Genomic DNA, 14132 nt, shown 5'->3' with positions numbered 1-14132 from the left:
CAACATGCTTCGTACGCAGAAGGAGAATCTGATGAAGGAAATTTGTTTTTTGCTTGTCAAAAAGCATTGCATGAAGAAGGTAAAAATGTTTGGTATTTGGACAGCGGCTGTAGCAACCATATGACCGGACAGAAGGAAGCATTTATAAACATTGATTCTTCATTTGGATCAAAAGTTAAATTGGGTAATGGAGAACATGTCGAAGTGAAAGGGAAAGGAAGAATTGGAGTCACCACAAAGCAAGGAAGCAAAGTCATGCATGACACGCTTTATGTGCCAGAATTAGACGAAAATTTGCTTAGCATTGGACAACTTTTGGAGCACGGCTATTCTCTAAACTTTGAGAATAGAGAGTGCAGAATTTTTGACTCAGAAAGAAGAAGTGTTACCGTTGTGAAGATGACTAGCAACAGGAGCTTTCCACTATCTTTCAACTATGAGAAAAATGTAAGCTTGATGGCCAGAGAAGAGAACGACTCGTGTTTATGGCACAGGAGACTTGGGCATTTGAATTATGAAAGTCTCAAGTTACTCTATCAAAAGAAGATGGTGTATGGGCTACCAAGAATCGAAGAAAAATCTGGTGTGTGTGAAGGATGTGTCCTAGGCAAACACCACCGGCAACCATTTCCAAAGGAAAGTGCATGGAGAGCCAAACAAGTGTTGGAACTTGTACACACAGATGTGTGTGGTCCTATGAATACTTTGTCTCATGGAAAAAACAGGTACTTTATCTTGTTTATTGACGACTTTACCCGCATGACTTGGGTATATTTCATGAGACAAAAATCTGAAGCGTTTGTAATCTTTAAGAAGTTTAAAGCATTAGTTGAAAAACAAAGTGGCCGATTTATAAAAATGCTGAGAAGTAGGAGTACACCTCAAATGAATTTCACAAATTTTGTGAAGATGAAGGTGTTGAAAGACAGCTCACTGTTGGCTATACACCTCAGCAAAATGGTGTATCTGAAAGAAAGAACCAAAATGTGATGGAGATGGCGAAATCTATGCTACTTGAGAAAGGTTTACCTAAAACCTTTTGGCCCGAGGCCGTTAACACTGCTGTGTATTTGATGAACAGGTGTCCAACAAAGGCAGTGTGGAAAAAAACTCCATTTGAAGCTTGAAGTGGGAGAACACCGTCGGTGAACCATCTTAAAATTTTTGGATGTGTTTGCTATGCTCAAATTCCTAAACAAAAGAGGACAAAGCTGGAAGAAACAAGTGCAAGATGTGTCTTTATTGGCTATAGTTCCATGTCGAAGGGCTATAGACTTTACAACTTGAAGACAAACAAGGTGATCATTAGCCGGGATGTTGTATTTGATGAGAATGCTTCTTGGAATTGGGAAGAAGACAAAATGAAGGAGAAAACAGTCCCTGCAATCATATTACAACAACAAAATTCAGCAGCTGAGAATGAGCAACCGGCTCCATGTACACCAAGTTCCTCATCCTCTCCAAGTTCACCAAGTTCAAGTTCATCATCTCCCAGCTCAACTCCAATAAAATTGAAGGATTTGAGTGATATTTATGCAAGATGCAACTATTGTGTTGTGGAACCAGAAAATTTTGATGAAGCAATCAAAGAAGATGTTTGGAGGAATGCGATGCAAGAAGAGATAAATGCCATTGAGAAAAACAAAACATGGCAGCTAGTTGAAAAGCCAAATGACAAAGAAGCTATTGGAGTAAAGTGGGTGTACAAATTGAAGCATAATCCAGATGGGTCAATTCAAAGAGCCAAGGCTAGATTGGTAGTAAAAGGCTATGCACAACAGCCTGGAATTGACTATAGTGAAACTTTTGCCCCAGTTGCAAGATTGGATACTGTACGAACAGTTATTGCATTAGCAGCTCAAAAAGGGTGGAACTTGTACCAACTTGATGTGAAGTCAGCTTTCCTGAATGGAGAATTAAAAGAAGAGGTATATGTGCAGCAACCTCAAGGCTTTGTGACTAAAGGCCAAGAAGAAAAAGTTTACAAGTTGAAGAAAGCTCTCTATGGGTTGAAACAAGCCCCTAGAGCATGGTATAGTGAAATTGACAGCTACTTCATTCAACAAGGATTTCAAAGAAGTCCAAGTGAGCATACCTTGTATGTGAAACATCAAGGTAAAGATGATATCCTTCTTGTTGCCCTTTATGTTGATGATTTGGTGTATACGAGTAACAACAAGAAAATGGTTGAAAATTTTAAAATAGAAATGATGAAAAAATATGAGACGAGTGATCTTGGCTTGCTGCATCATTTTCTTGGTATTGAGGTTTACCAAGATGAATATGGAGTTTTTATTTGTCAAAGGAGATATGCTGAAAATATTTTGAAAAAGTTTGGCATGAAAGACTGCAAACCTGTTGACATTCCTTTAGTGGTGAATGAAAAATTAAAGAAGGAAGATGGTGGAAGATTAGTAGATGCAAGCATGTATAGAAGTTTGGTTGGAAGCTTGTTTTATCTAACAGCTACACGACTCGACTTGATGTTCGCTTCTAGTTTACTCTCAAGGTTCATGAGTAAACCGAGTCACTTGCACCTTGGAGCAGCAAAAAGAGTTCTAAGGTATGTCATGGGAACCATGGAGCATGGAATCAGGTTTGAAAAGAGTTTTAAACTCAAAATTAAAGGCTATTGTGACAGTGATTGGGCTGGAAGTGTTGATGACATGAAAAGAACTTCTGGTTATGTGTTCAGCCTGGGTTCAGGAGTAATTTCTTGGTGTTCGAAGAAACAAGACACAGTAGCGCAATCTTCAGCTGAAGCAGAATATATGGCAGCTGGTTTGGCTACACAAAAATCATTGTGGTTGAGAAGAATACTTGAAGATATCGGAGAAAAGCAAGAAGAAAGTCTGCTGCTTCACTGTGACAATAAATCAGCAATAGCCATGGCGAAGAATCCTGTTTTCCACAGTCGAACAAGACATATTAATATAAAGCATCACTTCATTCGAAGTGTGATCGAAGATGGTGATGTGCAGTTAGTGTTATGCAATTCAGAAGAGCAGCTTGCAGACATTTTTACTAAAGCACTACCAAGAGGGAGATTTCAGCAACTTAGAGAAGCATTAATGGGAGTTAAAGAGCAACACATTAAGGGGGAGTGTTAAAATTAATGTGTTGTAACCACCACTATGAGTAAGCATTATGAAAAAAGTGTCCAGTGCAGTTTTAAAGCATATCTTCCACCAGTGGAAGTATAGTGCAAAAAGTGTCAAAAACCAGTTTTCCTCTGCAGAATTCTGCAACACTATAATTTATAACATACCACCTCTAGAATACCACCAACAGCTAGAATATATATATATATATGTTTTGTCACTTGTTGTGTAAATAATCTAATGTATCTACTTTACCATGTAAGCACTTATTAATCTAATATATCTCTCTTCTAATCAGATGTTGGCTTATTTTTCAATATTCATGAGTAACTTGATGGCTATAAAATTATAATTGTTATGGAAATTGGTTCTTCAATTTTTAACTTTTTTTAATTGAATCATCGGTGATAAATCATATATCTTCATCCAGTAAGCTAATTACAAAAACAACATAAAAGCACGTTCCTTATGTCTTTTTGACAAAAAAAAAATAAACCACATAAAAGCACTACAGTTTGCAAATTTGAATTGGGAGGAGCACTAAAGCTTGCACTACTACTTCATATATCCATGATTTTTAACCGTGGTTCTCCCTACCAAGTTCGGCGTCAATCACCACTGAACCAACTAACGATTGGTGATATAATGATATTTATATAGACAGAATATAACTATTATTTTATAAGCAATCCAAGGTGCAATTAATTTACACTTGCAACACTAGTAAGATACCCGTGCTCCCGCACGGGTGAATTTATTTTAATATTGATGAAATAATTTTTTCAGATATACATTCAAAAAACTCATCTTTATTGGGAAAGTACAGTAAAAAATTATGAAATCAAATTTTTACAATAAATGACATGATTGTACAAAATATAATGAAAAAGAACTTGTGACATAGAGAAAGAAAAAAATTATCATTTGAAAATAAGAATTTTGTCTTCAAATTAAAGTGATAATTTGATAGTGACCCGTAACATAAATTTTTTTTTTGGTCTTAAACTAAAAAAAATTATTCAAATAATTTTGTCTTTAAATAAAGAGAATAATTTGACATGTTGTCACTTATATTATGGCTTTCTTACTTACCTACATGAGACAAGGATTTAGAGTATACTAAAATATCCAACTGAAATCAAACTCCATATCAAATTTCATAGACCATGCAGTAGTCCTTGAGTAATTTAGGGCCCGTTGGTTGTTTGAAAAAATGACTTTAAAACTGATGTAAGTGGAGACTATCATAAATTTTGTTGATAAATATTCTAAGTTGATATTAGAAACTATCGATATTAGAAATTGAGTTGATAAATTTTGTTGCCAGTGAATATTCTAAATATTTATTCTAGATTGTTTTAGACACCACTTTTGCAACTCCATTTTCTATTCGATCATACAATTAATTCAATCTCTTAAATTATTCATCTTACTATAACATTTACTAAAATTGAATTTATTTATATAAAGTTATAAATTCAATATTCTCTCCTATCCAAATATACAATAAAGCAAAGGATTTGTGATTTACATGGTTCAGAAATTGACAACACATTTTATCAAATCAATTGAAATTAAAAGATAATTTGTAGAACAACAATGTAACAAAGTTTCAAATGAAAAATCATATATACAAAGAGATAAAATTACAGAGGCAAATTCATCATAGGTTGAAGAAACTCTACAACTTCAAACCAGAAGCCAGAAATGTTGTTTACACCCCACTTGAGAACAAAGACAATTCAACAAACAGCTAATTCTAGCAAAGTCCCAGTGCATACACAACAATGACAGTTGCCACCTAGGTTGATAGCATTTGAATGCCAAAGTTAAAACAAAATGTGTGATGGAAGCATTTCAGTTAAGAAAATAGCAGTGTTTTATGGAAAGAAATGTTAACTAACCAGTTGTGCAACAATGAAGGCTCCAAGAAGCATCAAACCAGGACGTCGACAAATGACCAACTCCTTGACCTGCTAACAAAGATAAAATGCATGCAAGGCTTAAGACAGTTAAAAATCCGAGCCAAATTTCAAGATCTGAAATATGAGGAATACAAATGGTAAACATTGCACACACATGTCCAGCTATGGTAATAAAATGTGGAAGCTTCATTTGATCATCATCCCTAATGTGAAGCAGACATGTCTTAACATTATGTTGAATGCTTGAGTTGTTTCAAATTGTGTTAAATGTCAAAGTTCCCTCTTCAAATTAGATTACAATACCATTGCTTTACTGAGATGGAAAATGAAAACATCATAGTATTGAATATTTGTAACTTAGTGTGCTTTATGAATATGTTTGTCTCATTCAATTCCAGCAAACAGCTAACAGCTTACGGAAGCATTATTCACTTTTAATTAAATCAATCAATCTACTAAAAAGGAAGAAAATTAATAATTAAAAAAAATATCAAAATGATTCTAAAAAAAATCTATCCCCAAATGACAACTGAACAACACATCTCTTTCTCAAGAAACATTTAGAAATCATGTTATTATTGATTTTGTTCTATGTTTCGTAAACCCTCAAGAAAAGTAATATAGAAAATTTAAATGTAAATTTGAAAATCCAAATATAAAATGCAATAAAAATCATAACAAACCATATTCATTTAACCAACAACAAAAAATGAGAAGGGATAGCTTTAAATATACATGAACTTTTGAAAACAGTCCAACTCATAATTGTAGAAGTACAGTAGAAACATGAAGTTTGAAACATTGTTTTAAGGACAAAGTTGTAGACTCAATAAAGTAAACAAACACAATCGAAAACCATGATGAGAAAAAGTTGTAGACTTGCACAACCTCAAACAAACAAACCAAAACCTCACACAAACAAACCAAAAACTATGATGAGAACAATAAAGAAAACAACATATATGAAAAACAGATAAACTTTGATCAAATTTCTTTTGAATAAACACTTAGAACACAACCCACAAACATTATTCAGAATAAAACATACAGAACATGTAAATAAATTGTTTGAAGAGGTCAAATTTGAAGTGGTAATATACCTTGAATAAGCAGACGTTTTGTTGAATAGATTGTTCTGCAAAGAATAAACCAAAAATAGAGTGAGGAAAACATGAAATCAGAATGAAGCTTTTAATCATTGTGGAAAGGAAACAATGGGTTTCGTTCATACCTATGGAAAGAGGAAATCAAATGTCATATGAGAGAAAATAACCTTTTGTGTGTTCTGCATAGAAGAAGTTGTGTGTTCTGCATAGAAGAAGTAGGAATAGAAAGGAGCTTGAAGAAGATGATGAAAGAATTTGAGGAGGAAAGAGATAGAAGAATGAAGGTGTTAGGGTTTGAGGGGGAAACAAATAGAAGAATCAAAACGGAAGAGAGAGAATAGGGGAAAGTGTGGAAAGAGTGTAAGGTTGGATTGTATGGAAAAATATTATTTAATTTGGACCAATGAAAAGTTAACACTTGGAGCATCCATTCAATAAAGCTGAAAGAGTGAATACTTAATTTGTTAGTTACTGAAATACCCTTTTATGAGTGTAATTTAATTTTGGTGAAAGGGCAATATAGGCAGTTTGGTCAATCTCATAGTAATGGATAGACTAGTAAGAGACACGTGCTTCCGCACGGGTAAATTTATTTTAATTTTGACGTAATAATTATTTTAAATATACATATGAAAAAGTCATTTTTATTAGAAAAGAATAATGAAAAATTATGAAATCAAAATATCACAACAAATAATATGATTATACAAAATATAATGGTAAACTTGACAAATGATGTATTTAGATACACATGTGAATTTAAATAGAATCACATAATTGTAAAATAAACAATCAGCATATAAACTCAATTATATTAAATATTAATAAAAAAATTGTGACATGGAGAAAAAATTTGCATTTAAAAATAATAATTTTATTTTCAAATAAAAGTAATAATTTGATAGTGACCCGTAAGATAAAAAGTTAATTGTTTTAATAACTATATAGTATTATATTATTCAATTTAATAAAATCATTTATAATTTTATAAAATTCATTCATAATTTTATTGAAGTTATCTCATTTGATAGTGACCCGTAAGATAAAAAGTTAATTGTTTAAATAACTATATAGTATTATTCAATTTAATAAAAATCATTCATAATTTTATTGAAGTTGTCTCTCGCTAACCCAATGCAAACTCAGGCTGTTATAAAGTACAAATATTGAAATAATGAATAGCACAAAAGGAGATATAAAGTTAAACATGAGGCTAACTTGGTAGATATGTTTTTAGAGTGGATTTTGAATTATACCTTTTACTTGCCAAATATGTTTTGGTACAGTAATTACATTACTATTATGAATGAAATGCTATAAATCCTTTCAAATTAATTGATCATAAATTCATAATCATTTGCAAGTATCAAACAGACTTTTCACATTTCTCAAATGACAAATCACAAATCACAAGAAGATTCAAAGGCCAGTATCTGAATTATATATATTGACTACTTACAAACAACATAGGCTTTTACAGATTGTCAATCTAACAACAATATTATGTGGAAGTTTTAGAACTTCTCTACAGGTACACCATCTCTTGTAACATTATAGAAATCTATCTTTTGATGCTTTACAAATACTATTATTGTTATGTCAAATAGAACTATATGATTTCAAATCATGTGACAAAGGTGCAATTGTACAGATTTCAATAACAATCATAATTGTTATATCAAGTAGGGGCTTCATAATATTCACAATTATTTCTTGAGGAAAACCTTTTTTGTTTTGTTTTAACTTTTCGGCCATCGGGAGAGAAAAGAGGCCCTAGAAATCTGAAGTTTAGCCGAGAAGTAAGTAAAATATGACCAATGATTATTTCAGCCAACAAAACCCTGTATTATAGACAATTCATGAAGTACAGGAATATAGCATAACCATTAGCGGCAAAAGGTTATAAAAAATTTATGATAACAAAACTATAGAAGGAGGAAAAGCAGCAAATTGCCTATTCCACGGTTCTAAATTGAACAACCTATTTCACTTCTTCATTTTCATTTCAGAAGGCAAAATTAGGGGTAAACTCCAAATCTGCCAACAAACCAAAGCCATAGCTAAAATCAAAATATGGTCCATTTTAGAAGGCAAAGAATGAGCAACAAAAGCAGGGATCTCACACATAAATATGCAGCAAGGTAACAGAGTGCTTACCAGAGCATAATAAATAGAGGAGTTTCGACAAATACCAGGTGCAGGAGATGAAAAATCAAAACTTGTAGTATCTTAGTTTGTCCAATTGCACCATTCAAACATCCGAGAAGAAATGTTGTGATAACCACCATCCAAAAACCCGTACTAATGCCAAATAGTATGTTGAAAATGACACTAAAATCAAGTTAACATTAGTGATTTTCAACACATTCATATGCTATAGAAAATGTCTCATTCATCGATATATACATATAAACTTACGTTAAGAAAACGCCGATAACCATAACCTGTGATTCGAATGCCACCGGCTCATGACGCAAGAAGAAAACCATCAAAACCATAATCTCCTTCATTTTTCCCCTCAAAAAGGGTACAATCACCTTCTGGGGTAACAACATAAGCTTTAGCATTTTTGAAATTTGCCAATTACACTGTGATGCTGACCTTGTCTATCGCGTGAGACCACTTATCCTACAGATGACAAAAATTGTTTCGAAATTGTAGCAGTGAACAACTCGATAATCGCTTTGAAATAAAGTGAAGTTAAAGAAAATTGGTCTAATAGCAGGAATAAGTATATATTGTTTTAGATAACGTAAAGGTTTTTTGATAAAGTAGTTTTGTCACTTTTAATGTATGTATCATCCCAGCCACATCTAGCAAAAGAAACATAAACAGGATGTCAAATTAAGATATAATAATAGTATTGATAGCATAATGATAAAGAGATGCATTCTTCTAAAACCAAAAAATACCTTCCCCAAAGCTCAATAAGCATAATCAAAATAAGCACATTCATGATCTTGCCAAAACATGAATTTGTTCATGAAGAAAAGTCAATTCAAAAGTACATTTCACATAAACACATATATTGTCAAATGATATAGCAATACAGGAAATGAAACGTTGAAGAAGAAACCGATAAGGGAAAAAAAACCTTGGATATTAGTGGAGGCTCTTTGGCAATCTCCCTTCATACATTTTCTTACAACATCTTTCTGCAGGAATAGATTTGTAGCATACTAACATAATGTGAGATTTAATAAGAATAACCATATATGGGGCAAGAAACCCTTTATAATGCCTCCCCAAAGCGAGGAGTGATTTCAGTAATATCTAAGCTTACAAAAACCTAGTACAACGGATTTTTCACCAAGAAATGAAAATAATAATATCTTGAACTGATGCAAAAACTTACTACTTCCAATCTGAAAATTTCCTTTAGATGTAACATAAATAGTAGGCCTGCATCAAGGATCATTTAACTTCATCAGAGCCAACAAAATCAACAAAAAAAAAAACGAAAAAATAGAACCAACAAAGTTTTCTATTGAATCTTTTTCTCACCAAAAAGAAATATGGTAGCTATGAATCCACCTTTCTTTCTCTTCTATGAATCCACCAAAAAGAAACATGTTTACTTGCTTCTTTCTTCTGAAATCAAAACCCCTAAAAATTACCAAAAATGAGAAGCAACCAAAAAATTAAATCAATACACCGTAGTGAAAAGAAACATGTTGACATCTGAAATCACATCTAAACTCTGAAATAAAAAACAAACCCTAAACCCTAGAAAAAAACAAATCACATCTAACTACAAAAAACAAAACTTTAATGAAATCAAACCTCTTGTTCATGTTGACATTAGCTTTCTTGCAACAAATGTTAGCGAATCTTCTCCCAATACTTTTGGTTGAGGTAAGAGAAAACATGATCTTCTCCTTTCCATCAACGTTGGTGTTTAACACAGGAAGAATGTGTTGGAACTTTTCGTTTGCGACCAATGACTACAAATTTCCACAAATCAAGACAAAGGTTAAAATACAAATCGAAATCGAAATCAAGTATAAGAAAATTCTATTACATGTGAGAAATCATGAAAGAAAAAAGAAATTGGACTTTACTGATCCGAACAGGGCTATGAAGATGGAAGAAACGGATGTGAGAGACGAGTTGAATGAGAATGGAGGGAGAAGAGATAAAATGGAGAGAAGTGAGAAGTGTAAGGTTGTGCAGCTAGGGTTTTGAGAAAGGAAGGATTAGACGAGAATGAGAGAGAAGTGAGAATGAAGGAATTTGATTAAACTGACGAATGAGAACACAACACTTGGCATGGAGTATTATTTATTTTGTTAATTACATGAATAACCTTTAGTAAGGGCAAACATTTTATTTTGAAAGGGCAAAATGGACAGTTTGGTCATTACTTTAGTATTGGGTAGATAGTAGACATCATCTTTGAAAACGAACTAGTGGACGATTCTCAACTAGTGGTTCAAGCAACTAATGCTCCTTCACTGGATAACTCTGAATATAGTTTGATTATTAATTGTATCCATAATTTACGTAGTTCCGGAAATGACTTTGAGGTTAAGTTTGTTAAGCGTCAAGTAAATTGTGTTGCCTATAGTCTTGCTAAGGCGGCTAATTTTTAGTCTCGATGCGCGGTTCTCTATTGAATTCCTTCGTGTATTGAATAATTCATAATTAATGATATGAATTGAGTTTGCTTTTGTTAAAAAAAAAACTTGCAACTCATTTTTCTAAGTAATTCTCTTTCTAATATCTGTAACAATTTTAAGCTATAATATTAAGAGTGTAATGCGTAGTACAATTAGAAGTTAGAACTTCTAAACTTTGGTTGTTTATTCCATGGCGAGGCTTATGGAGACTAGCTGCCTGTGATACGCAGATGCAATCTAACGAAAGTGACTTCTAATGCCAATAATCACCATTCTTTCAGCAATAAAAATCAATCAAACAACTTTGTTCAAGAATCATTTCCTCGCATTATTCAAGCTAAATAGTCAAATTAACTGTCATTTTAATAAATACTAATAAGAAATTTGTGCTATCGCACGGGTTCAGTATGAATTTACATTACACATCTATCAAATTATCATTTGTAAAGTTTGTCAAAGATTATGGTCAAATGGTCCAAGACATTATTGTCATGGATTGTAGTCAAATGGTCAAAGATTGAATAAAGTCACAATTTTGATCAACGAAATCATGTGAGTCAAAGAAATCACGTGGATTAAAGAAATCATGTGAGTCAAATAAATCATGTGAGTCAAAGAAATCATATGGTCAAGGAAATCATGTGGGCAAAGAAAGAAACGATCATAGTTTTGCACCCATGGTTTTATGAATCTTCCATGATTTTGCAAAGATGGTCACCTATAAATAGAGGTGCATTTCTCATTTGTATTACACCACAGAATGGAATTACAACATAGTAACTAAGAAGAAAACGTAAGAGAGAAAAAAATAGTGTTCTCCTTGTAAGGTTCTTTTAGTAAGTGTTCTCCTATTTCAAGAGAGGGTGTTTTTTATTCTCTCCTTGTATTTAGAGAGAAGTGTTGTAATTTCTTCCACTTAGTGAAAATCTTTTCTACCGGTGCCCATGGTTTTTCCCTTATTTGTTGAGGGTTTCCATGTAAATATTGTGTGTCATTTTCTACTCCTTAATCTCTTATTTTAAGTTGTGTCCTAATTATCTTTATACTCTGGTACCCAACAGTGGTATCAGAGCTGCTGGTGTTGGTCCCTATTTCCGTTGCGGCATTCGGTTACTATTCACACATGTGGTTGTATACTTTTGCAGTGATTGTTAACGTATATTAGATTTATTCTAGTGTGTGGTAAAAAAAATACAATACTGCTTACGTATATTGTGCTACTCACAGTGAAATTGTGCAAACCGGTTTAGTGAAAAAAAATTAATAATAGTTAAATGGCAACAAAATTTGAGATTGAGAAATTCAATGGGAGTAATTTCTCCCTTTGGAAATTGAAGATGAAGGCGATCCTGAGGAAGGATAATTGCTTACCAGCAATTGAAGGTAGACTTGTAGATATAACTGATGAAAAAAGGAAAGATATGGATGACAATGCTGTTGCCATTTTGCACTTAGCAATGGCGGATCCAGTTTTGTCCAGTATTGCAGAAAAGAAAACTGCAAAGAAGATTTGGGATACTCTCATCCAAATGTACGAGGTCAAGTAACTTCACAATAGAATTTTCTTAAAGAGGAGACTCTACACTCTTCGAATGAGTGAATCCACCTCGGTGCCGGATCACATCAACAATTTGAACACATTACTGGCTCAACTATCTGCATCAGATTTCACAATAGTGGAAAATGTGATGGCAAGTCACGATGCATACTGTCTTCTATCAGAAGATGGAGAACCATCAACCTTTCATGAGGCATTAAATGTTTCAGATGCATCTCTATGGATGGCAGCAATGTAGGAGGAAATTGAAGCCTTACATAAAAATAACACATGGGAACTTGTTGAACTTCCTAAAGGTCGGAAATCCATTGGCAACAAATGGGTGTTCAAAATTAAGCGAGATGGCAATGATCAGGTGGATCGATATCGTGCAAGACTGGTGGTCAAAGGATATGCTCAGAAAGAAGGTATTGATTTCAATGAAATATTTTCTCCAGTGGTAAGACTCACCACAATTCGAGTGGTCTTGGCGATGTCTGCTGCATTTGATCTACATCTTGAGAAGCTTGATGTAAATACTGCGTTTCTTCACGGAGAACTTGAAGAGGAAATATATATGCTCCAACCCGAAGGCTTTGAAGAACAAGGAAAAGAAAACTTGGTTTGTAGGTTGACCAAATCTCTATACGGTATAAAGCAGGCACCAAGATGTTGGTACAAGAGATTTGATTCCTTCATCACGAGCCTTGGATACAACAGATTAAATTCAGACCATTGTACGTATTAGAAAAGGTTTGATGATAATGATGATTTTATCATTTTGTTGTTGTATGTGGATGACATGTTGGTGGTAGGCCCCAACAAAGATCGAGTCCAAGAATTGAAGGCACAGTTGGCTAGGGAGTTTGATATGAAGGACCTTGGACAAGCAAACAAGATTTTAGGGATGCAAATTCACCGAGACAGAAAAGACAGAAGGATCTGGCTTTCTCAGAAGAATTATCTTCAGAAAGTATTGCGTCGCTTCAACATGCAAGACTGTAAGCCAATCTCTACCCCACTTCCTGTCAATTTTAAATTATCCTCAAGTATGAACCCTAGCAATGAAGCGGAGAGGATGGAAATGTCTCGAGTACCGTATGCATCAGCGGTGGGAAGCCTAATGTATGCTATGATATGTACTAGACCAGATATTGCTCAAGCAATTGGGATGGTCAGTCACTTTATGACAGATCCAGGTAATGAACACTAGAATGTTGTTAAGAGGATCCTTAGATACATCAAAGGAACCTCAGGTGTTGCATTATGTTTTGGGGGATCAGAATTCACTATCAGAGGCTATGTTGATTCAAATTTTGCAAGTGACCTTGATAAAAGAAAATCTACTACTAGCTATGTGTTCAAACTTGCAGAAGGAGCGGTAAGTTGGTTATCCAAATTGCAGACTGTTGTAGCTTTGTCTACTACAGAAGCTGAATACATGGCCGCTACCCAAGCATGAAAGGAAGCAATTTGGATTCAAAAGGTTATTGGAAGAACTCGGACACATGCAACAAAAGATTATTGTTTACTGTGACAGTCAGAGTGCCTTGCACATTGCAAGGAATCCAGCTTTTCATTCCAGAACAAAACACATAGGAGTTCAATACCATTTTGTCAGAGAGGTAGTAGAAGAAGGAAGTGTGGATATGCAGAAAATTCACACCAATGATAATCTAGCAGATGCGATGACAAAACCGATCAACTCTGATAAGTTTGTATGGTGTAGGTCTTCCTATGGCCTATTAGAAGCGTAATCAACATGAAGTTGCTAAGGTAGAGATAATTTTTGCAAGATCACAAATGTGACTTTAAGTGGGAGATTGTCAAAGATTATGGTCAAA

At 33.8% G+C, this 14132-nt stretch overlaps 1 protein-coding gene across 1 annotated transcript; it reads left to right on the top strand.

Moving 5' to 3' along the window:
• The first annotated feature begins 12025 nt into the window (after nucleotides 1-12025).
• LOC131606667 (uncharacterized) lies at nucleotides 12026-12298 on the top strand. The gene has a single exon (XM_058878842.1). The coding sequence runs from the start codon at nucleotides 12026-12028 to the stop codon at nucleotides 12296-12298; it is 273 nt and encodes a 90-aa protein (XP_058734825.1).
• The last annotated feature ends 1834 nt before the right edge of the window (nucleotides 12299-14132 follow it).

Source organism: Vicia villosa, linkage group LG5 (assembly GCF_029867415.1).
Source record: "Vicia villosa cultivar HV-30 ecotype Madison, WI linkage group LG5, Vvil1.0, whole genome shotgun sequence".
Classification (NCBI taxonomy): Eukaryota; Viridiplantae; Streptophyta; class Magnoliopsida; order Fabales; family Fabaceae; genus Vicia; species Vicia villosa.
This window is presented reverse-complemented; position numbering and strand designations above follow the sequence as displayed.